Raw genomic sequence first — 25,390 nt, 5'->3', positions numbered from 1 at the left:
CACTTCCCACAGCCCTTCCTGATTTATTTCATAGGTTAATTAAGTGTGTGACAGTAAGTGTTAAGGCTGGAATGGTAGCCCTGCGGTGAACCTTGCAGGAGCTACGGTTCCAGGGGGGGGGCTGTGTTATGAATTTGGTAGAGCAACATCTAGAGCTAGGTAGATCTGAATAGGTAGGTATTCGGCTGTCGTGACAGGGACTCTACATGTAATAAGTTCTTGATGTTTAGGCGGTTGTCGGGGTAAGATGTATGAGTGTGGATCTACCTGGAGATTCGAGTGTTAAATAGTGAGGGATTAAAGGTAACGCCCCTGTGAGTATCACCTAGTAATCAAACCTTTGTCCTTTATGGCACTGCAAACCACATAAACATTAGTTAGGTCCTTAGCGCAACATTAAATAATCCCCTTTCCCTGACAAGGACTTCGTATTAAATTGACAGGAAACCAGGTCAAAAACACCGCCACGATTGGCCGCCACCGTGTACACCTCCAAAGGCCTACAAACCTGGCCGGCACGTGTTATGCCAGGACCGCAGGGTCGCGTAACGGGGGAGATGTCAGGAGTCGCGGGAGGCTTTGATTGGCTGAGGAGTGCGCAATGTGACGTCATCGGCCACCAATATAGGCGACGGTCGGACGCCATTTCAGGAGTTGAGTTGAGTTGAGTTGGGTTCGTGGCAGGCACTGGCAGACGCAGGCAGGCACCAGAGAGTTGAGCGGTGGTGGAGAGTTGGAGAGGACACGCCATTCCAGTCGCAGTTCGAGTGCAGTTCGGGTTGTAGGGAGTCGCAGGAGACACACGAGAGCACACCCAGTTGGCACTGAGCAGTTCGTTGGCACTTGGCTGCCAGCACTCCCGCGTCGTCGAGTCGAGTGGAGTTGAAAGGAGTCCTTCCTGTCCCTGGTCAAGTGGAGCCGCTGGCCTGCGTCGGACGCGTGGTGCTTGGAGCGAGGGGCCTCGTGGTGTGCGATCGGGCCGGAAGGAGCGGTGCTGGACACCAACAATACAAGACGACAAAGACAGATAAGCCCGATCTCCGCGTATATTTTGAACGACGGGACGTGTTATTTTCGTGATTAATCTCCCTCGTTTGTGTTTGCTGTCAGTCGTGTGGGGACGTCCCGATTTAGGTTTATTAGAGTTATTAGATTTACCGGCGGGCTTTTTCACTGGCTTTACTTTTCCTAATAAACCCTTATATTACTTTTTGTACATAATATCTGAACGCAGTTTTCCTGGGTGTTTGATTTTAATAGATAAGGTTGCGGAGCCTTCGCTGCGGCCCGCCATTCCGCGCGTTGGTGTTGAACTTGAGTCCGCCATTGAGTGTTCGCCTCGGGAGTTAAAGTCTCGCAAATCGGTCATCCGTAACTGTGGTGTTAACCACGGTTACGCGACAATATATATATATATATATATATATATATATATATATATATATATATATATATATATATATATATATATATATATATATATATATATATATATATATATATATATATATATATATATACAGTCACGTGAAAAGTAAGTACACCCCATGTAAGGTTTTGACTTTTTCAACATATTTCAACGTACAGCTATTTGATCTTCATTTGAACAATATTGATAGATAAAAGTGATATAATATAACAAGCATCATGAAACATTTACATTTTGAAGTCCATTGTATCATTTAAATAAACATAAATGCAAATTTTGCATGTGGAAAAAGTAAGTACACCCCAACATTTATCACTACTTCAAATACCTAAAATTAGAATCAGGTGCACCAGCTCAGGTGCAAATGGATAGAACATCGTTAGAGAGGCTCTTGGAGGAACCTGTCTAAGTTAAAACTCAGACATTTAGTTTGGTTTGCTCTTTGTTGTGGAAGTGTGTGGCATCACCATGCCTAGATCAAAAGAGCTCTCTGAGGCCTTCAGAAAGAAGGTCATAGATGCCTACGAGTCTGGGAAGGGATTTTAAAATCTCCAAACAATTTGAAATCAATCATTCGACTGTCCGGAAGATCATCTACAAGTGGAGAAGATTCGAAACAACTGCAAACTTGTTCAGGCCAGGCCGCCTCAGCAAGTTCAGCCCGAGAGCAGACCGCAAGATGCTGAAAGAAGTCTCTAAGAACCCCAAAATGTCATCACGGGACCTACAGGTAGCTCTTGCCACTGTTGATGTCAAAGTGCACGACTCTACCATTAGAAAGAGGCTGCACAAATTTGATCTACATGGGAGGTGTGCCAGGAGGAAACCTTTGCTGTCCAGAAAGAACATCAGGGCAAGACTAAAGTTTGCCAATAAACACCTCGGCAAAGACCAGCACTTCTGGAACAATGTGCTCTGGACAGATGAGTCAAAGGTAGAGCTATTTGGCCACAGTACCAGAAGACATGTTTGGCAAAAACCAAAGACAGCATTTGACCACAAAAACCTGATACCAACTCAAAAGCAGGGTGGTGGAAATATTATGGTTTGGGGCAGCTTTGCTGCATCAGGGCCTGGGCAGCTCACCATCATAGAATCTACGATGAATTCTTCATTGTACCAGAGGGTGCTTGAGTATAATGTGAGGCCATCTGTCGGAAAGTTGAAGCTCAACCGAGGGTGGACTTTGCAACATGACAATGACCCTAAACATACCAGTAAATCCACCATGGAATGGCTGAAAAGAAAGAAATGGAGGGTTCTGGAATGGCCAAGTCAAAGCCCGGATCTAAATCCCATCGAGATGTTGTGGGGGGATTTGAAACGAGCTGTGCATGCAAGAAACCCCTCAAACATCGCACAGCTGAAAGAATTCTGCGTGGAGGAGTGGGCAAAAATTTCTCCCAGTCGATGTCAGAGACTGGTAGACAGTTATAAGAAACCCCTACTTGAGGTTGTTTCTGCCAAAGGGGGCAATAACCCCGATTGGAGCCAAGGGTGTACTTACTTTTTCCACATGTGAAATTTGCATTTATGTATATTTAAATTATACAATGGACTACAAAATGTAAATGTTTCATGATATTTGTTATATCATATCACCGTTATCTATCAATATTGTTGAAATGAAGATCAAATAGCTGTATGTTGAAATATGTTGAAAAAGTCAAAACTTTGCATGGGGTGTACTTACTTTTTCACGTGACTGGATATGTATGTATATATATATATATATATATATATATATATATATATATATATATATATATATATATATATATGTATATATATATATATATATATATATATATATATATATATATATATATATATATACATATATATATATATATATATATATATATATATATATATATATATATATATATATATATATATATATAAATAATTATATATATATATATATATATATATATATATATATATATATATATATATATATATATATATATATAATTATATATATATATATATATATACAGTATATATATATATATATATATATATATATATATATATATATATATATATATATATTGTAGCGGTTACCGCTGGATGCACACAATCGCCTTGCACCGGCCAGAACACGGCCAGACGCGCCTCTCCCGGGCATGCCCGGACTCACTGTTCCCGGGCACGCCCGAACCACCCAGGCATGCCCGCTATCGCCTTTCCAGGGCTCGCCCAGAGCGTCCGGGCATGCCCGCTATCACCTTTCCAGGGCTCGCCCAGAGCGCCCGGGCACGCCCAGCCTCGACTTGCCAGGCCGCAGCCAAACACGCCCGGGCAGGTCCAGACTCGCCTTTCCAAGGCTCGCCCTTGACACCCGGGCATGCCTGGTATAGCTTTTGCTGGGCAAACTTACCGACATAAATGTGTATATATATTGCTGCCCGATAAACGGGCTTGTCAGAATACCTGAGCTGTTTTGTTTCAATAAAGCAACTCGGACGAAATAAGTCTTTGGTCGCGTCAATTCTTTCGACTCGCGTTGGAGCGCAGTTCCTTCATTGGTGACCTACCGACATGGATACGGCAGTGACGCTTAAACTGCCTACCTTCTGGGAGGCTCACGCGGCTGTTTGGTTCGCTCAGGCAGACTCTCAGTTCGCCCTGCGAGGCATCACCGCGGACGACACCCGCTTCCACCATGTTGTGGCGGCGCTCGGTTCCGCCACCTTGGCCCGCGCCTTGAGCCTCCTCGAGCACCCGCCGGCTGCTGACAAATACGACGCGCTGAAGACACTCCTCCTCGACGCTTTCGCCCTCTCACCGGCAGCACGCACACAGCGCCTGCTCGCTCTGCCCGAGCTCGGCGACACGCGCCCGTCAGAGCGCGTGGACTATATGCTCTCGTTGCTCGGTGAGCACTCTCCGGATTTTCTGTTCCGCGAGCTGTTCCTTCGCCAGCTGCCTCACCCGGTACGCCTCGCCCTGGCTGGCACGTTGATCACGGATTCCCGCGCCCTCGCCAGGGAAGCCGATAAGATCTCCTCGGCGGGCCAGCACATCGGCGTGGTTACCTGGAGCCCGCCGCCGTCCGAGGCGACGCCCGAGCGCCCTTGGAGGCCGAACTGCCGGTGCAACTGGCGGCCGCCACGCCGCACCGCCCGCTTTCGACACGACGGCCGGGGCCTCCACCTGACCGGGCGTGGTGTTATTACTACGCCAGGTTCGGACACAAGGCTCGGATGTGCCGGCCCCCGTGCACTTTCGGCAGGTCGGGAAACGGCCGGGCCGGCGTTCATTCCCAGCCATGAGCGCCGGCCACTCGGGCAACTTGCTGTTTATTCGGGACAAAGCGTCTGGGCGGCGTTTCCTGTGTGACACCGGCGCCCAACTGAGCGTCATACCCGCCTCCGAGCAGGACAGGCGGGACGCCGTTTGCGGCCCCTCTTTGGTCGCTGCTAATGGCTTGGCCATACGCACTTTCGGCCCACGCGTCGTCACCCTCTGCTTCGGCAGCCAGCGTTTTCAATGGACTTTTGTGACCGCCTGCGTCCCCATGGCTTTGCTGGGCGCCGACTTCCTCTGCGCGCACGGGCTGCTGGTCGACGTCAAACGTCGTCGCCTTGTCAACGCCGAGACCTTCAGCTCCCTGGCGTGCACGATGAGCAGCTCCGCGCCGACCGAACTGGCGTGCGCCCTCCCGGCAGCGAACGAGTTCGCTCGCCTGCTCGCGGAATTCCCGGCCCTCACGCGGCCGACGTTTTTGGCCGTCGTGGTGCGGCACAGGATCGAGCACCACATACCCACTACGGGCCCGCCGGTCTACGCCAGGGCCCGCCACCTCGATCCGGCCAAGCTCGCCGTGGCGAAGGCCGAGTTCGACATGTTGGAGCACCTCGGCATCGTGCGGCGCTCCGATAGCGCGTGGGTCTCGCCACTGCACATCGTGCCAAAGCCGGGGGGTGGATGGCGCCCGTGTGGTGACTACCGCCGTCTCAACGACGCTACCACCCCCGACAGGTACCCGATCCCACATATTCAGGACTTTTCCGCCCGTTTGGCGGGACGGGTCATCTTTTCGAAAATTGACCTGATACGGGGCTACCACCAGGTAGCTGTCCGGGCGGCCGACGTCCCGAAGACGGCCGTCATCACGCCGTTCGGCCTGTTCGAATTTTTGCGGATGCCGTTTGGCCTCAAGAACGCGGCCCAGGCGTTCCAGCGCTTGATGGATGGCGTGCTGCGCGACCTGCCGTTTCTTTTCGTCTGTCTGGACGATATCCTCGTCGCCAGCACGTCCCGCGCCGAGCACCTCCTCCACCTCCGAACACTGTTCGGTCGCCTCAGCGAGCACGGCTTAATTGTCAACCCGGTCAAATGCCACTTCGGCGCGACGACCGTTGACTTTTTGGGCCACCGCATCACCAAGACCGGGGCCGTGCCGCTGCCGACCAAGGTCGAGGCCATCACCACGTTCCCACGTCCCCGTTCCATCAAGGCCCTCCAAGAGTTCCTCGGCATGGTGAATTTTTATCACCGATTCGTGCCCCGCGCTGCTCAGCTCATGCGGCCCCTTTACGAGGCCCTCCGGGGCAAGCCGGCCAAGCATGACATTGTTTGGTCCGCGGCCATGGACGCGGCCTTCGCCAGCGCCAAACGGGCCCTCGCCGACGCAACGCTGCTGGCTCACCCGGTGCTCAACGCGCCCATCGCCCTCACTACGGACGCCTCCAACTACGCAGTGGGCGCCGTCCATGAGCAATGGGTGGACGGGGTTTGGCAGCCACTCGCTTTTTTCAGCCGGCAACTCTGGCCGAATGAGTTAAACTACAGCACGTTCGACCGCGAGCTGCTCGGGCTATTCCTGGCCGTTCGCCATTTCCGACACCTCCTGGAGGGCCGCCCGTTCACGGCTTTCGTCGACCACAAGCCGTTGGTCTACGCAATGGCTAAGGTCACGGAGCCGTGGTCGGCCCGCCAGCAGCGCCACCTCTCCGCCGTGTCGGAGTTCACCACGGACATCCGGCACGTCGCCGGCAAAGACAACGCCGTGGCCGACTGTCTTTCTCGGGCCAGCGCGAACGCGGTCCACCTCGGCGTGGACTTCGCGCTCATGGCGGCCGACCAGACCACCGACGCCTCGGTGCAGGCACTCCGTGCGGCAGACACGGGCCTCCGCCTGGCCGACATTCCCTTCGCGGGCACCGTCCTGCTCTGCGACGTCTTCCAGGGCCAGCCTCGCCCCATCGTGCCCGTTTCCTGGCAGCGCCGCATCTTCGCCTCCATCCACGGCCTTTCTCACCCGGGCCGGAAAGCTTCTCAGAAGCTGGTGTCGGCGCGTTTCGTCTGGCACGGCCTTCGACGAAACATCCGCGACTGGGCCAACGCCTGCACGGCCTGCCAGCGGGTCAAGGTCCACCGCCACACCCAGGCCCCGCTGGCACCTTTCGCCGTGCCTGAACGGCGTTTCGACCACGTCCACGTGGACCTGGTGGGTCCCCTGCCCCCCTCGCGGGGGTTCACCCACCTGCTCACCATGGTGGACAGGACCACCAGGTGGCCGGAGGCTGTGCCCCTCGCCTCCACCACCACCGCTGACGTGGCACAGGCGTTCATCGCCACCTGGGTCGCGCGCTTCGGCGCACCAGCGGACATCTCGTCCGACCGCGGCCCACAGTTCACGTCTGAGCTTTGGGGCGCGGTCGCCCGTTCGTTGGGGGTCACGCTGCACCGCACCACGGCCTACCACCCCCAAGCCAACGGGTTGTGCGAGCGGTTTCACCGCTCCATGAAGGCCGCACTCATGGCCGGCCTTCAGGACGACGGTTGGGCCGACCGGCTGCCGTGGGTCTTTTTGGGCCTCGCACGGCCCCCAAGGAAGACCTCCAGGCGTCCGCCGCCGAGCTCGCCTACGGCCAGCCGCTCCGCGTCCCGGGCGAATTCGTGCCCGACGCTACCAGTCCCTGGTCCGCCGCTCGCCAGCGCTCGGACCTCCAGGAGGCCGCCCGACGATTTGCCCCCGTGCCGACGTCCCGCCACGGTGGCCCCCAGTCCTACGTCCCCCCGGCGCTTCGCACAGCGGAGTACGTCTTTGTGCATCATGACGTGCACCGGGGGCCACTCCGGCCGCCGTACGACGGGCCCTTCCGGGTCCTGCGACGGGGCGACAAGTCTTTCATCGTCGACTTCGGCGGCCGACCGGACCGGATTTCTGTGGACCGCCTCAAACCGGCGCACATGGACGTCGACCGACCACCACGGTTGGCCCTTCCTCCGCGGCGAGGCCGCCCCCCGTCCACAGTTCCCCCCGCTCGACCACCCACCACCACGTCGGACCCCTCCCCACGACCCTCCAGGGGTCGCTTCGGCCGGGTCATCCGGACCCCCCTTAAATTGACCCTGCTGGTGCAGGTCGATTCTGGAGGGGCGTGTGTAGCGGTTACCGCTGGATGCACACAATCGCCTTGCACCGGCCAGAACACGGCCAGACGCGCCTCTCCCGGGCATGCCCGGACTCACTGTTCCCGGGCACGCCCGAACCTCCCGGGCACGCCCGGTCTCGTCTTTCCCGGGCATGCCCGCTCTCGCCTTTCCAGGGCTCGCCCAGAGCATCCGGGCATGCCCGCTATCGCCTTTTCAGGGCTCGCCCAGAGCGTTCGGGCATGCCCGCTATCGCCTTTCCAGGGCTCGCCCAGAGCGTCCGGGCATGCCCGCTATCGCCTTTCCAGGGCTCGCCCAGAGCGCCCGGGCACGCCCAGCCTCGACTTGCCAGGCCGCAGCCAAACACGCCCGGGCAGGTCCAGACGCGCCTTTCCAAGGCTCGCCCTTGACACCCGGGCATGCCCGGTATAGCTTTTGCCGGGCAAACTTCCCGACATAAATGTGTATATATATTGCTGCCCGATAAACGGGCTTGTCAGAATACCTGAGCTGTTTTGTTTCAATAAAGCAACTCGGACGAATTCCGTCTTTGGTCGCGTCAATTCTTTCGACTCGCGTTGGAGCGCAGTTCCTTCAATATATATATATATATATATATATATATATATATATATATATATATATATATATATATATATATATATATATATATATATATATATATATATATATATATATATATTATATATATAATATATATATATATATATTATATATATATATATATATATATATATATAAATATATATATATATATATATATATATATATAATATATAATATATATATGTATATATATATATATTGTTGCGGATATGAGGACTGTATTTTTTTTATTGTGTGCTTTATTATTATTATTGTTTATTCTGCACCTCCTGCCTCCGGAGTTGTGTAAAGATAAAAAGGGCGTCTCGGTAGTTATTCCATAAACACCACATTGCAGGACCCGATAAAACCCTTGTTCAGTAGCTTATATCTTATTATGTGTCTTAGGGTAAGGCTGTGTCTCCCATTAATTTAAATACTCCATTGCACCAAGTGAAATAAGAATAGGTCCCCTTTCGTTTCATTTCAATGGCCAACTGCATTTTGGGTGGTTTTCTTCAACCACCATTGGCCACGAGGCAGGGTTGGGGAAGAAAGGCGTGTCTCCACCTCGTCATAGAGGGGAGGAGTGAGCCAGCCCCACTCGACCAACCATGAGCAAGGGGTTTGGTTTGAGAGGGCGGAGGAAGGGCGATGGGGGAGGTTCGAAGAGGTTGAGGGGCGGGGCCTATATAACCTGCTGCGGGGCGTTCCCAAAAGGAGTCCAAGGGAGGAGACAAGCAGATGCGCTTTTACTGAGACAAGGAGACGAGTAAAAAGGAAAGAGCTGGGTCGTCAGAGCAAGAGCGCGTAGAGAGGTCCATGACAAGAGCTGAGTTGGTCGTCAGGGGTGGTCAGTGGTTGCGTTGAGTGGTTGCGTTAAGTTGTCGGTGGAGAAAGAGTGGTTGGACCAAGAAAGAGAGAGGAGAGAACCCGTCACGCCAGACCCCCCACCAGTGCGTCGGCTCCACCAAGCAGCTCCGACCCGTGATCCCGTGCACACGACAGGCCCGGTGGCATCAGCGGCCGTCGAGGTCCAGCCCGACGTCCCGTGTGGGATCAAGCTCCAGCCAGCTCCGTGCCGTCTTCCCCCTCCAGCCACACACCTCCTTTCAGCCAATCCACTCTGCAATTCCCCGTGTGAGTCGTCTTTGTTTGTTCTGTCCTGGGTAGGTAATTAAGCTTGTATAAGGAATTCACTGTGTCACCTGCGTCTCATGTCCCTGTACATAATCGTGACTGCTCCTTTTTGCTTGTGTGTGTAAATAATAAATCCCGTTACTCTTCTGTACGTCTTCTTCCTCTTTGCATTCGGTCGCTTTCGAGTTTTCCAGATTGAGTAGCTGTGGCGCGATACGGCCAACGTTCAGGGTGAATCGGGTTTTAGTCGGGGAATAACTGTTCGGCCGCGGTTACACCACCGCTCGGTAAAAAAATAACATCTAATCCGCGGACCGTAACAATATATATATATATACATACATACATACATATATATATATATATATATATATATATATATATATATATATATATATATATATATATATATATATACAGACTTGGCATTTAATATGGAATATTTTTTTTTCCTTGACTTGTGTTTACTTTCTGAACTCAGTATATCAATCTGGTGAGTTTCTTTTATGCTTCGGTGATGTCCTTGTTGAAAGAACCATGTCACTGATTGTCTTTCACAGCAAGAACTCAATAACAGGATTATATCACAGGTGGCGTGACAAAATGTAAGGACAGGTATATTTGACGATTGGCTTCACAATCGGGTATATAAGGGTTGTTGCTTCTGTATTAGTGGAAAACAACTGCTGCACGTCTACAAAAGTTATTGCCGCTTCCTCTGCAGATGGTCCGTCAACTTGACAATGCTGTTTGTCATGGAGTGGTGGCTTTACGAAATTCTGGCATGAAACAGCTCGGCAGTATGGCATCACTCAAGGTCAGGTGTCAAAGATCCTGAAACGAAATGCTCAGAGGGGTGTCCCTACTCCAATACCGAGGCCAGGACGTCCACGCAGAACCACAAGGAGAGATGATCGCCAGCTACTGAATTAGTCTGCAATGGCCGTACCAAGTCAGCTAATCGGCTTAGGGCTGAGTGGCAGCAACTGACAAATGTGCCTGTATCCAGAAGGCTAGTAAACCAACGACTGGTTCAAGCAGGCTATTGTGCCAGGCGTCCCCTGAGAAAGCCACGCCTGACCAGACAACACAGCCAGCGCCGAATGCAGTGGGCCAGAGAGCACCGTCTATGGCAGCCAGGAAACTGGAATCACGTGACCTTCAGTGACTAGTCTAGATTTCTGGTCTATCGTCAAGATGGCCACGTCCGAGTGCACAGACAAGTGCATGAAGCCCACAACGAAGATTGTATAGTGCCAAGAGTCCAAGCTGGAGGTGATGGGGTGACCGTTTGGGCTGCTTTTCATGCAGGGGGCAAAACTGACCTGGTTGTTCTGAATGGAAACCTGAACCAGTTCAAGTACAGCGTCATTCTGGAAGAAACATTGCTTCCATTTGCTCGTGCAGCCTTTCGAGGAAACTTTGTCTTCCAAGATGACAATGCACGGCCTCATCGTGCTCGCATGATCCAACACTTTCTTGCTGACCGTGGTGTAGAGCATATGGAGTGGCCTGTCATGTCCCCGGATATGAATCCGATAGAGAACTTGTGGGCAGAATTAATGCGTCAAATCGACAACTTGGACCAGCAGCCTCCCTCTGTGCGTGAATTGCAGCAGACTATTGTCACTGCATGGCAAGCGATTCCTGTCCAAACCTTGGCAAATCTCGTGAACAGCATGCCTTGACGTGTACGTGCTCTCCTGAATGCTCGTGGGGGTTACACGAAGTACTGAACTGTAATTTTACTGTCCGTAATCCCAGTCATAATTTAGCTTTTGTCTTTGTTGAAATTTTTTTTGGCTAATGTGCAAAATAAAGAGATACTTCTGGAAAACGTACAGAAGTTTAACACAGTACTGTCCGTGAATTGAGTTCGATATCAGTTTGCATCACTTTCAAGGATCAATTTATTTGCTTCGAAATGTCAAATGTGGTTTTTGTTTATTTTAAGGTCACATTAACAAATCTAGAATAATTTCAATTTAATTCTAATGAACTTTTGGTTCTAAGTCATCTTGAAAAGTAAGTTCACCCCCACAATAAAAATATTCCATATTAAATGCCAAGTCACCGGTACGTGCCAGTCAAAAAAAAAGAAGAAAAAAAAAAGAAGAAAGTCTGTATATATATATATATACAGGATTGTAAATAACCAAGCGATGTTTATGGGAAAATTAGGCACCTATACAGGGAATTGAGCCTGGGTCCTCTGGTGAACATTACCAGTGCGGCCGAACCACATGACCGATCACGTAATTTTTTTTTTTTTCTCCACCAATTTATCTCCAGATGACGCTCAAGAAACTTCATCTTGATCAGATGAGGTTTTGTACTTGTCGATTTTATGATGTCATAATAGAGGCACTGATGACATTAATCATTCACATATGCTATTCCCCATGGAAAGTGCTTAACAATGAGCCATGTCTCAATTTTTTTCTATTCAGCACTTTCGGAGATATAGAGGTGCAAAGTTTTTCGGTTTTTCCAAGATGGCGCCTGTACCATGTGAACTATGACGTTATAATTATCATTAAAGAATTCTACAGGTGGAGTTGCACATATGGTGAAAATGTCCTGTCAATCGGACCAACGGTTGCAGAGAAAACCCTATTTATTCTGTGCGGACAAACAAACAGACAGACAGACAGACAAACGGACTCAAATGCAATATGGCGAGGGTAATAACAAAAAACAACAACAAGCACGCACACATGCTTATGCACATGCACACTCATACAACACCAAATCACATGTGAGTAATAACAAAAAAAGAGCAGAGAAACCTTTCAATGATGTGATTTGACGTTTATTTTGCTTGAGGTTTGAAGAAAAAAAAGAAGAAAACTCCTCCATCTGAACTCGGGCACCGGCACGTGACCGGATCGGCCACATCGTGGATAAAAACCGGTACGTGCCAGGGCTGGTGGCCGGTCTATTGGCCTAAGGAAGCCTGATGTGAAGTGGGTGAAAGGTCACCTGAGACCGGTGTGTTCTTGCTTTTTTGCTCAAATTTGCGGGGTAGATCTAGTTTTATTTTCTGGATGGAAGCGCCTTCTTTCTTCAAAAAAAAAAAAAAAGTATTTGTTTTTGTTTTAAGGGTGCATCCAACCCAAAAGTAACTAGATCTACCCTGATAATCTAGTTATAAGCAATTAAGAGCAGATCCAGGCTCAGGCAACGTTTCACCCTCTTCTCAGCCTGTTTAACCAGCTCAGGCCTATAAACCTGAGGCTCAGCACGTGTCCGCTTTTATTCCCGAGTTGACCATTCTTTTCCAATCACGTGCCGGTGTATGGGGTCAATTGAGGAGTGTTTTTGGCACTTTAAGCAAAAATAACGTCAACCACATCATCGATGGTCTGCTCTACTCTTTGTATTCACTCATAATGTGGTGTTGTATATATCGGGGTGAGTAAATGTGTGTGTTCTTTCTTGTTTTTTTTGTGTGTTTCCAGGGCACGAACATGGCTGTCTTTGTATCCGGATTTGACCTGTGCATGTAGGTTGATTGGTGGAAGTTCCGTTGAGTGCTGTGCAGGTGTGCGTGTAGTGTTGGGGATCCATGCGTTGTTTTTTGCTCACCTTGTCCAGCTGGTTGCACCATCCACGTTTTGCCATTTCTATCAGAGAAGTGCATCGTGTGGGTATGTCCATGGTCTCCCGTTGGAACACTATCTCGGCTCTTAATGGGCCACAGAGTTGCTGCAAAGGTGAACCCATGTGTCACAGCAGCACTTGCTGCAAAGGAGTTTAAATTCCCATATACATTTTTGGTAACTAAATGACAGATAGACATTTTTGGTTATCAATTTTTGTACAAAGTCACAAAAATTAATTCTTGGTGCTGGTGATTTTTATTTTTATTTTTTTCATTTTCATTCATTTTCCCAAAAAGGTCAGCAATAAATAATTTCTGCAGCCAAAAATGCACGGTCTTGATATAGCTAATAACCATTCATCTCCAAATTAGGACATGTGTGGTTTACCAATATGGCGTTGTTTGCCTGCCGATAGTGACAAATTTGGCTTGAGAAAACCAACACAAATCAAGATTGAAAAGACATTTGAAATATCGTTTATGCAGGTGCAGTTTGTACCTGTAAAAAGCAAACTCCTTCATATAAAAACAAGACCGAAAGTCTAACAGCGGTGTAGCTGGGCTTGGTTGATACTTTAGTTGAAGAGGATGGTATGACCTGGGTGGGGATACCAGTTATCAACTAATGTAAATATTAAATTATCTTGAAGTACTGTAAGTCTCTAAGCTGTCTGTCACGATGGACGTGAAGAGATTGCATTGAGACACTGGTTTATTCTATATGTTTCGAGTCAACAATGAACCAACCATACACCGCTTCAATCCAGTAACTTTGCAGTCACGACAAAGGGATTGCAGTGTTATGATTATATTTACTATATTATTAGTATTCATGCTATTATTATTATTACGAAAACAATACTATCGTATTAAGAAACCTGGGCTAATTTGTCTGAAGCGGCCTGAAGGTGAGCCATGAAGGCATGAAGCCTAAGGCCTATACATACTGTGTCATTGGAAGACATGTAACGTCTATGCTTTCTATATTTGATGGTCATTTTAACAATCGGTTTGTTTGCATTTCACACTGAATGGTAGAGCATGGTAGAGCATGGTAAAGATAGAGCATGGTGATTGTGATATTTGACAGGTTCGACGATATGTTTGGCCTGAACGGCATATAAATAAAAATGGTGGTGTGTGGAGTCATCCGTCCTATGCCAAAATGACATCACAGATGTAATCACATCTCACCACCATTGTCATGTGACCAGACCCTCAGCTCTGATTGGTGTATGTTTGTGAGGGACATACATAATACAGTACATACATACATACAGACAGACAAACTCTGTTTGAGATGGCTTTACCCAATGGGCTTTACCATAAAATATATTTGCAGGTCTTTAACCCTAAAGAAAAGAAGAAGAAGAAACATTTAGCCCTCCAGCTCCTAAGAGGAGGCTTGATTCATGTAACATGTAAATGCTTTTCTGTACAGCCAACCAGGTTGGGTGGGAAATGATGACAAGCTAGTGTCGTGTATACCTCTTTTGTTCCTCAAAATCTTGGGATTATTGGCGCTGAGGAAGCGCCTCTAGCGAATGACTTCCAGCCAGTGTAACGCTAATTCCTGTCACAGGAATTCTGAGATCATATAAGTGGGCGTGGCAGTTCCTGATTGGTTCGTGTTGGGGAACGCCTTCTCGCTGCCGACGTGACGTAAATTCGCGCACGCGCACTGGTGAAGCTTACTCGATCTTACTCGATCCCATATTACATGTACTTTCATTGCATACAAATTATACTTCCTCCTAGAAATTCCATGCCCGAACCTCAGCGCAATCCAAGAGGATTCACTTGTTTTGATTATTTTGAAAAAAAAAATTAGAATTTTTTTTTAGAATTCTCTTTTTTGATTTTTTTTTGATCTCTGGGATTATTTAGATTTTTTAAATTACAATATAAAATATACATATGTAAATATGTACCTGCAAATCATTTACCTGATATTCGATTTCTTACATTTCTGAATAAAATTAACCCAAATTTTTTACCATTGTCAATTTTTTTTTTTTCATTGACAAATCCATGAAAAAAATGAAACAAAGAATGGGATTGAAATAAGTTTTCAATGTTTGTGTGAATAAATTCAGCTTTGAATTTAATGTTTCTGTTCCCTCCAGTTAAATTATTTGTGGTGATTATATCTCGATCCTCTGTTTGGACTCGACCTTAAGTCTGAGTTCCAGTTATCTCGATCACTAATTTATACTTTTTGTGTTTCGTTCAATGTGCAAAACCATTGTTTAATGAAAACTCACTGGCAGCAGCCATAGAACTTGCCTACACCGTTGGCCTGGTTGTAACTCCCCATCTGCCTCGCCTCCTTATTTACACACGGGCTTCCCTGTGGAACTGCATGAAATACCGTGTATCCCAATCACTTGTGACATTTTATTCTCCCATTGGCGAGCTGGTGATGCGGGAGGAAAATGGAAAATTTGATATTGGTCCCTACTGGTTTATCCTGCTTTCTGCCACATTTCCTCAGGCTTCATGGCCACCACTCAGACACCATCTTTTCATTGTATCCTTCTCCTCCCAAAGCTGCCCGAACTCAGCTTCTCAACTTCACTTACGGATTTTTTTTCTTTTTGCAATAGAGTCAGAATATGTGTCGTGTATCTCTGTCCATTCAAAGCTCTCATTACGTTTGACTTTACAAGATGCTTATCTGTACATTTTAAATCCAATGTGATGGCAATGTAAGCCAAATTAACTTTGACTGCATGTCTAATATTGTATTCTAATATTGTATCCCGTCCAGAGACAACTGTCTTTTGGTGGGGCCAAACCACTGACAGACACTTCAGAAAAGCCAGGGATGGAAAGCTGGACCATGTCATCCATTGCACGCCTGAGAAGCCAAGTGGCTTACCTACGGACGTGGCTTCGAGATGCTGAGTTGCTTCTTTTCACTGCGAGCTTAACACGAGGACAATATATGGGGACTCAGAACAAGGAGCCAGATCAAGTTGAGAGCTACCGGGTGAGCCTCACAATGGTTTTCTGTAGCTAGAAACAAAGAGCAGTAGCCTCGCCTGTAGGTAAATTAAAAACATTCCTAGTAATAGATTCTAGCACGACCTATCTGCAACTTAAAGGTTGGAGAATGTGTTTATGCATTCATTCTCATTCCCCGTACTTTCACATTATTAACTCAATGCATGCTTGGAAGTGTCGCTGGTATTTTTATCTTTGTGGTTTCAATTTACTTATTTATTCATTTATTTTGGTACATATAGCAGAAAACCCATCTTTCAGATATCAGGACTGAAAAAAGATGAATTAAGAATGAAAATCAAGGTTAAAAAAACATTTTCATTTTCCATTTTTCAGCCATTTTTTTCACACATTTCAACCATTTTAATTCATGTTGTCATCTGAGATATGCTTTTTCATGTCAGGAGATGAAACTTCAGACTTCAAGATTTTATATTCACATGATTATCGTATGAATCGCATGAACTGCATAATGCATGGACATTTTGTTTCTTTTTTGGATGTCTTTACATATCAGACACTTGTACAAATGCAGAGCGGCTTGTTAGAATTCCAGTGTGCATTTCAGGAATACAGTTTTAAAGGGCACATTGCAGTCCTGCATTTCCTTAATGATTGCGGTAATTAGGAATCTGCATTATTAAGACAAATGAGCGTAATTAAGGGTTCCAGATTTATCGCACTTCTGCTTGGTGTGCTCCCGCTTATGGAAGATGCTTGGCTGGTCTGATGTGCTGTAGGTTTTTCTCATGTTTGTGCATCAGGATTTAAAGCATCAGATATAAAAGTTTGCTTGTCGTAACTCATCTGAATGTATGTAACATTGGTTGTTGATGAAACATTTTTATTATTTTATTTATCCTAGCAGGAGTACCGGCGTTGCCCGGTGATCTAATCCTGTTGTCATTTTGAAGCAATCAATTTGTTTTTCTTTTTTGTTGTTGATGCCTAAAACGCTTTCCTACACCCACGAAGGAAAATTTATATTTAATATTCTAATAACTAGTGAGGTACCCGTGCTACGCACGGGTGGGAGGCCAGAAGCAAACAGACAATGCAGAAACGGTGAATGCTAAAGCATGAAACCAATAAATTCCACATTCCTGTAGCACCTTCAGTCGCACGTCAGACATGGACAGCAAGTTCATTAAGGACTTCCATGAAAAACGTACCCGTTCGCAAACAAACAGGTACGTGTGTTCCATTCTCCATCAATTGCGAATCTGCATATGGCGATCCGCGAATTTCACGTTTTAAACATAAAACCGTCACGGCATTCCGTCATTCACTTGAACTCGATATCTCTTTTTTCATTCCAAACAGCATAACTCCAATCAGAAATGAAATAAAATTAATATAAAAAATAAACTTTTAACAACATTCGTGACAAAAACAAATATTTAAATCCTGATGTGAAGTTCCATACGGTTGGGTGAATACAATTACGAATTCAAAATCGTAATTGTATTCACTCAATTCCAATCATCAATTGATACTTTAACAACACGATTAACGTTTAACGATTTAACATTACGATTGAATGACGGTTGTATTGGGATATTATCAAACCCGTGCATTGCTGTCATCTGTCCACTTCCGGATTCGCTGCAGGTTCGTAATTCTCATGAAAATCTAAACAGTATTTGCAGAATTTCAATAAAAGCCACATCACTGTTCATATCGGTAAATATTATTCCATCGTGTTTGAAAAAACTGGAAAATTGGAAAAATTGGAAAATTGGAAAAACAATATAGCCTATTTTACTCCAGGGGGTCCCAGGATTACCTACCCAAAATTTTGTTGCGATAGTTTCAGCCGTTTTTGCGGTACCTGGGAATGGACAGACAGACATACGGACATTTGGTGAATTATAGTAAGATTACATTAATGTACAGGATTACAAATAATTAAGTTGATATATGTGGGAATATTACACAACCAGACCGGGAATTGAACCCAGGTCCTCTGGAAAACCGTACCAGTGATCTGCCATCTGGGCGACCCTGACCAAGCATGCAATTTTCCCACACGTATGATTGCCACTCTCTTTTCGTCAATGCTTCCGGGGCACTCGCTGCCCACCATCGGAGCACCAACGGCCTCATCACGAGAGAGTCTTCCTCTAATGGGAGGACAAATCCATGTCCGCTATTACAAACACCACTGGGGCCTAGTGAAACAATTACATTAATAAACAGGATTATAGATAATTAAATCAATATATGTGGGAAAATTACACCCCCATACCAGGAATCGAACGCAGGTCCTCTGGTGAACCTTAAGAGTGTGAACTATTGGTTACCTTGCTAAAAACCAATCAAGCTTTGCTGTCTGCTTTTATTAACATAGTTGTATTATTATACATGTAAACTCTATCCACAGAAATTTGATTGTTGAACTTCAACCTCAAAGCTTGTTTTCTTGGTTTAGACCAACAGGACCAGACTTGTATCCTGAGAAAGATGACAGATTGGCTTGTACAGTCTATTGGTCTTAGCATATGTTACCAAAGTATCGGGCATGTTGGAAAATCTTGTGATTGTATTTCACCATGGAGCATGATTGTTCTTTCATGTATAATGCAGTAAACAGCTCCTCCATTGAGAGAAAGAAAATGGTTAGAGTTATCTGCTTAAGGATCACAGGTGCTGACGTTTTGGGCCTTACCCTTCATCGGAGCAAAGTCCAAAACATCAGCACCTTGTGATCCTTTACGGTGGTTGAGCCCGACTGCTCTGGGTGTTGATGCTCAAGCAGATGATGGCGAAGCCTAACAAGAATTATCCGAGCAAAAACCTTGCTGGCGCTGAGAGCAGCGTCACCCCTCAGTAGTTGTTGCATTCCTGGCGATCACCCTTCCCTTTCCTGAGAGGGACAACAAGGCCCCTCTTCCAGTCAGTTGGGATGATGCCAGTGCTCCAGATAACAGAACTGCAATGCAACAAACCGAGTACAGCATTTCCACCAGTCTTAAGAAATTCAGCATGGAAGCCACAAATCCCAGGAGCTTTGCCCCCCTTTCAACCGGTTCACTGCAACCTGAGTTTCTACAAACCAAGGTGGTTCACAGTTGATTGAAGGGTCAGCAATAGGGATAGCAACACCCCTGACATCCAACTCAACAGCTAGTAGGTTAGCATGATACATCCGCTCAAATTAACTGGCCCAGCGGGCTTTCAATTCAGACTCGTCTGTCAAGAGCTCATCACCCTCCACTCTAACTGCAGTACACCCAGAAAGGCTTGAAGGAATGCAATGCACGGATTCTTCTGTGAGCACGATGAGAGTCACTTGGCCACAAGTGAAGCTCTACCGAGTTGGAAGTGAAGCGCAGATTCCTCGCACATAGGCCTCCTTGTCTTCCTTCAGCAAACGTATATTTTTTTCCATCTCAGCTCCATGAACAGCTCAGTTCTGCCTCAAGCCTGGCCCTGCAACTGTGGTCAATGGTATGGAGTGTCCCTTGGGATACAAAGACCCTCTTCGCCTGATGGTGGGTTCCAAGACCACATGAAAGATCAAGGATGGTAGTCTTGAAGGTACTCCACAACTCTTCAGGATCTCCTGCAACACACAGTCCCCCCAGGTTCCCCTCAACCTATTCACAAACTCCTCAGCTACCCTCTCATCCTTGAGCTGGTCAGCATCCAGCCTAGGCTGGGATGGTACCATTCGCTTGGATTTTAGCTGAAACATCAGTGTTGCTACAACAATCCTGTGGTCAGTATTAAGGAACTGAGCACACCGGTAGACCCTGCAGTTCTGGAGCAACCTCCAGTGACCATCAATGAGCACAGGTGCAATCTCCTTTGCCACACCACCAGCGTTGAGAGACCAAGTCCAGTGATGTGGCTGTGGGTGCTGAAACCATGAACCAGCCACCCTAAGTCCATGACATCTTGCAAAATCAAGGAAGTTTGTGCTATTCTGGTTCACTGTTACAGACCCATGGGTACCAACACATGTCACATAACCATCCCTATCCATGCCAGTTGATGCATATTGAAATCCCCTCCAAGACCAGAATAGTATCTTGCCTGGGGCACTGATCAACCACAGACTCGAGCACGGTGTTGAATGTCTCCTTTACAACGAGATCACTCGCCTCAGTCAGAGCATATACAGAGACCAGGGAAATGACATTCTCGAGAGTGATGAATCCTCACTCTCATAATACGTTTATTGACCGGTGTTGCCTCAATTATCATGGGAGTTAATTGTGTACGTGAAAGATTACTATTTTGAACCTCTGTGCTTCAACAACTTGTTCTCATTCTCACTCTCGTTTTCCTCCTGACTTGAATATATTTATTTTGCACTTTGTATATTTGATCCTGCAGTGTGGCCAATTTTTCTTAAACTCATTTTCCATCTGTTAGCTTGGCCCAATCTACAGGGTGAGTTCCTTTACCGATGAACACGTCGCAGGTCGACAACATTGTTGTTATTATTGTTGTTGTTGTGGTTCTTGTTGGAGGTCAATTTTTGAAATGTACCCCCATTGAATGGATAACTGCTGGATCCCATCTACATTTGTTGTTTGTTGACTCCACCCACCATGGCACCGAGACGAAATGATATGGCCACCATCTTGGTTTTTTTGGTGGGCCTAAGACATCAGGCCTATAGGCCTTTGCTGACTATACACTACCTGGGTTTGTTTGTTGCATCAGATTTCCATTGGCTTTGTTTGGGTCGAGTGTTGATTGGAAAGGGAGGGGGTGGTTCTTCAAGTGTTATAATATCTTAGGGGGTGTGAAACCAGACCCAGCTTACAATCCCATAATTTATATTGAACCAAACCATGAATACCCTCGGAGGTGAATTGTATTGTATAATACCTTCAAAAGTATGAGGGAGCTAGTTGAGTGGACAGAGGAGGCGACAAAAATATATATATTTTTTCGCAGGTTGTGACCACAGTGCGGTTATTCTTGTTATACTAGAATAGGGCGAGCAGAATAAAACAAATACATTGACTTATTTATCTATTTTTACACAATTATTTTCACATATATATTTTGAAGCTGGTTGCATGCAAAATCTGGCTTGAAAGTGACGTTGTTCAGGGGTTTTCCAGTCTTATTACATTCCTGCAAAAAATACTCATCACTAAACTCTCTTCTTATACAAAAGGGCTCGGGTCATTAATATCTTGCATCATCTTCAAAAATCCTTTAAAAAAAAAAAGAGACATGTGACACCCTGTAATTTGCACATTCTCTCCTAATCCCTTCAAAATGTGCCCTAATAAAATCTATTGTTTCACTGTTATTGTGACGTCATAGCTGATTGTGTAAGGCCCAGAATTTTGAGAGATTAGACTTCTGCCAGTGGTTGATTGTCGAAATAGATACATGGATGTGGGTTTGTTTGACAATCGTTCCAGTGAGACAGGGTCAGAATATAAGATTCACTGTGATTGAAAGACATATTTTGAGTGTTAGTCTAGCATCTGATCATTCCCCTGGTCGGTAGGAATGGAAGCTGCTGCTGCCGGCCTGTAGATGGGATTTTAAAAAAACAAACAAAAAAAAAAACACCTTTAGAGGCCATTTTTCCCCGCAAGCGAGGGTTGGCCTTTTTCGGGGACCGTGGTTGTTGTTGTTTTTCGGTCCCCTTTTTGAAGCAATGTTTTACGGCCGGATGCCCTTCCTGCCGCCAACCCTTTTTGTCGCCTTTTTTTTTTTTACGACAAGCAGGGAATTACCAGTGAACTGGTACTCAATTAGCCGACCTCGGAAGGATGACAGGCTGAGTCAACCCCCCTGGCGTTAATTCAGCGATCGACCGGGATTCGAACCCAGGATCCTAAGCTGGCACCCTAGCCGCTAGCCCAACACCAGGGTTTTGTTATAGTTTATTGCAGAAACATATATGATGAATAAAATGTTTTTTTTCGTGCATCAGAGAGTATCATTAAAGTATATGAGGAAAAAGACCTGGCACAACAAGATCCACTCCAAGGGCACTTCAGCCTCAACCTAGAGAGGATATGAGAGAATTATGTTGAGGGTGCTGACAGCATCATTTTCTTAAGTCATCAAACTTGGAAAGAAGATGCAATTGAATCATCCTCTTTACGAAGACCCGTGTCTGTCTGCATCAACGGATAAGGTTAACACTGACTTTTATCAACCGAAAGCTGATAACATTGTGTTAACTTGTGGGAAACAAGATGTGGCTGACATTTTCGCATTAGCCTTTCATCAGAGAAAAAAACATTTCATCTTGGAGCTTCCCAGTCAGGACATGCATCAATGTGTATGCCATAATTTGGAGGGGAACACGGTCTGCTTTGTCATCTGATTGCATTTTCCGGTGGACATTAATATGGTTCCATTAATATGTAGAAAAAGAGGAAGAGGTAGAATTGAGGGGACAATCTGAGCTTTTTTTGTCTATTTTAGCTCCATCTCAGCTTCTTATTTTCGTTACTTTACCTCAACATTGGTTTGGAGCAGCTAAATATTGTCACGTCTGAAACTCCCGTTAAAGCAGGAACCACAGCACCGAGTTAGACTCGGGGGAAATGGCCGAACAATCTTTTAATATTTATTTTACTGTTTATTTAATTAATTCAAACTTTACTGTTCACCAAGCAACTTGAATTGGGCCGAATTAATGGTGGGAAACGGACACTGAAGCAGAAAGCTGAAACAGGTTTCTTACCTTTTAAAGGGTTTATTTATAAGTAAACAGGGAAAAGGGTAACAAGACGCTATAAACAAAAACGGAATGAACCAAGCAAGTCAAATAAACACAAAGAGGTAAATGGGCATATTCAAACTTGTATGTACAACGATTGGAAATAAAACAATTCCTAACCAACAAGGCCCACAGATCACACACATGCAACAAAACAATTGTAGGCGAGACTTCGCTATGGGATGCGTAGGGTGAACACAGGCTGAAAACAGATTACTTCGGGGACCAGGTGTGGGACGATTCTGAAGCCAACACGAGCATAATGAAAATGGTGCTTGGTGTAGAATCCGGCGATGATCCACTTCCTCTACCAGGCCTCACGACCTCTGTCTTTTAAACAAGGCCTCCTCTTCTTTGTCACGAGGTCTCTCTTTGTCCTCCTTCTTCAGGCGAGGTCTCTCTTGATCTCCCTTTTCACGCGAAGTCCTCTCACGATCCCTCTCACACGAGGTCCTCTCACCATCTCTTTCTCACACGACGTCCTCTCACGATCTCTTTCTCACATGAGGTCCTCTCACGATCTCTTTCTCACACGAGGTCCTCTCACGATCTCTTTCTCACACGAGGTCCTCTCACGATCTCTTTCTCACACGAGGTCCTCTCACGATCTTTCTCACACGAGGTCCTCTCACGATCTCTTTCTCACACGAGGTCCTCTCACCATCTCTTTCTCACACGAGGTCCTCTCATGATATCTTTCTCACGCGAGGTCCTCTCATGATCTCTTTCTCACACGAGGTCCTATCACGATCTCTTTCTCACATGGGGTCCTTTCACGATCTCTTTCTCACACGAGGTCCTCTCGCGATCTCTTTCTCACACAAAGTCATCTCACGATCTCTTTCTCACATGAGGTCCTCTCACGATCTCTTTCTCACATGAGGTCCTCTCTCGATGTCCTCCTTCACCAAGCGTGGTCTCTCCTCATCTCCACCCAACGGACAGAGTCCCCTGCTCTCGCTGTCCTGCCCATAGGGGTGGCGCCTATAAAAATAGATGTAGATGGCACTTCCACCTCCATAGCACATTATGCCACCATGGCTGAGATATACTGGCCAGACAGACGTGTGATCCCCAGACAGATGTGCGATGGCCTGACAGATGTTTGTCTCTCTCATGAGAAGTTCTCACCTACTAATCCCGCCTACCATGAGGTCTTCACGCCCACATATTAAGATTTAACCTGTCTATAAATTACATACGCTGCCTCCTCAGTGTCACGTGTAATAAAAACCTAACCTGACAGGTCCCTGTTACATGTAAATCTAACAGCGACTTGAAACACACGGACCATACTACACTTACCACAGTCTAACTATGGATCCCCTCTTCCATGTAACAATATCTATTTTGGCCACTTCATGCTGATGTGAATCTTGTTCTGAAGGAAACATTCGCATATTAGCTCTTTAGCAAGGACTACAGTATATTGGGTTGTCATCTATTGATGTGTTTTGTCACGCAGAGTATGCCATATGGTCTCTGTGTTTGGCCATATGAAAAATATATTTTTTAAATATGGAAAAATGAAATATGAAAAATGAAACTCAAGTTTAATTTTGAGACCTGGAGGTCAATTATTCCAGTGGATGAATGCAGAAATCGATGGAAAAGGATATGCAAGGCCAGCATTCCAAGAGCAACAGAGATATTTATCCAAGTTAAAATGCATGTTTGAAATTCTGGAACATTTTCTGTTCTTACACTTCAGCAAACAGCAATGGCTCTACAGCCTGCGTCTTGCTATAGGATAAGGAACTATACTAGAGGACCAAAAAATTGGAAAACAAGATTGAATTTCGAGGCATGTTTATATTGTATTCAAATTCCCTATGGTTTCATGTGGGCAGGTAGTCGCAATGGTTTTGATTATTTTTGATTATTTGACCACACACCCTACTTGCCCAAAAAGTTTCGTTCAAATCCATCTATAACTTTTTGAGATATATATATATATATATATATATATATATATATATATGTATGTATGTATATATATATATATATATATATATATATATATATATATATATATATATATATATATATATATATATATATATATATATATATATATATATATATATATATAACTGTGAGAAATAGTAGAAACTCCACAGTACGAGCAGGGCGTCTCATTTGCATTGAATAAATAATCGGGAGATTGAATAAGACGCGGACGTAGCTTCAGGGCTTCGATCTTTAATTCGACAAGCTTTCGACCAACAAAGGTCTTCTTCTGAGTCGGCCCCAAGTTCAACGGAAGTGATGTATATATATATATACATATATATATATGTATATATATATATACATATACTAGTGGGGTCACCCGTGGGAATCCCACGGGCATGGATGTGTGTGACATTTGGACATCTTGATTTAGATGCTGCACATTAAATTTTACAAAATGGTTACTGGCAATTCATCAGATCCAGAAATGGTGTAATGAACACAATTTATTTATTTCACATAGTATGTGACCCCTCACTCCTCTCCACCTGAC

General features: G+C 45.8%; 1 protein-coding gene across 2 annotated transcripts in view; it reads left to right on the top strand.

Annotated features, from left to right (window-relative positions):
* Positions 1 to 25,390, top strand: part of LOC137431784 (uncharacterized) — a 242,780-nt gene that overhangs the window by 168,027 nt on the left and 49,363 nt on the right. For both annotated transcript variants that reach the window (XM_068123485.2, XM_068123493.2), the window contains one exon: positions 15,940 to 16,161. In XM_068123485.2, coding sequence (XP_067979586.2) covers positions 15,940 to 16,161 — 222 coding nt within the window. The remainder of the gene's footprint in view (positions 1 to 15,939; positions 16,162 to 25,390) is intronic.

This window comes from Myxine glutinosa, chromosome 1 (genome assembly GCF_964187855.1).
Source record: "Myxine glutinosa chromosome 1, kmMyxGlut1.1, whole genome shotgun sequence".
Taxonomy (NCBI): Eukaryota; Metazoa; Chordata; class Myxini; order Myxiniformes; family Myxinidae; genus Myxine; species Myxine glutinosa.
The sequence above is the reverse complement of the archived record's forward strand: the minus strand, read 5'-3'. Positions and strand labels throughout refer to the sequence as shown.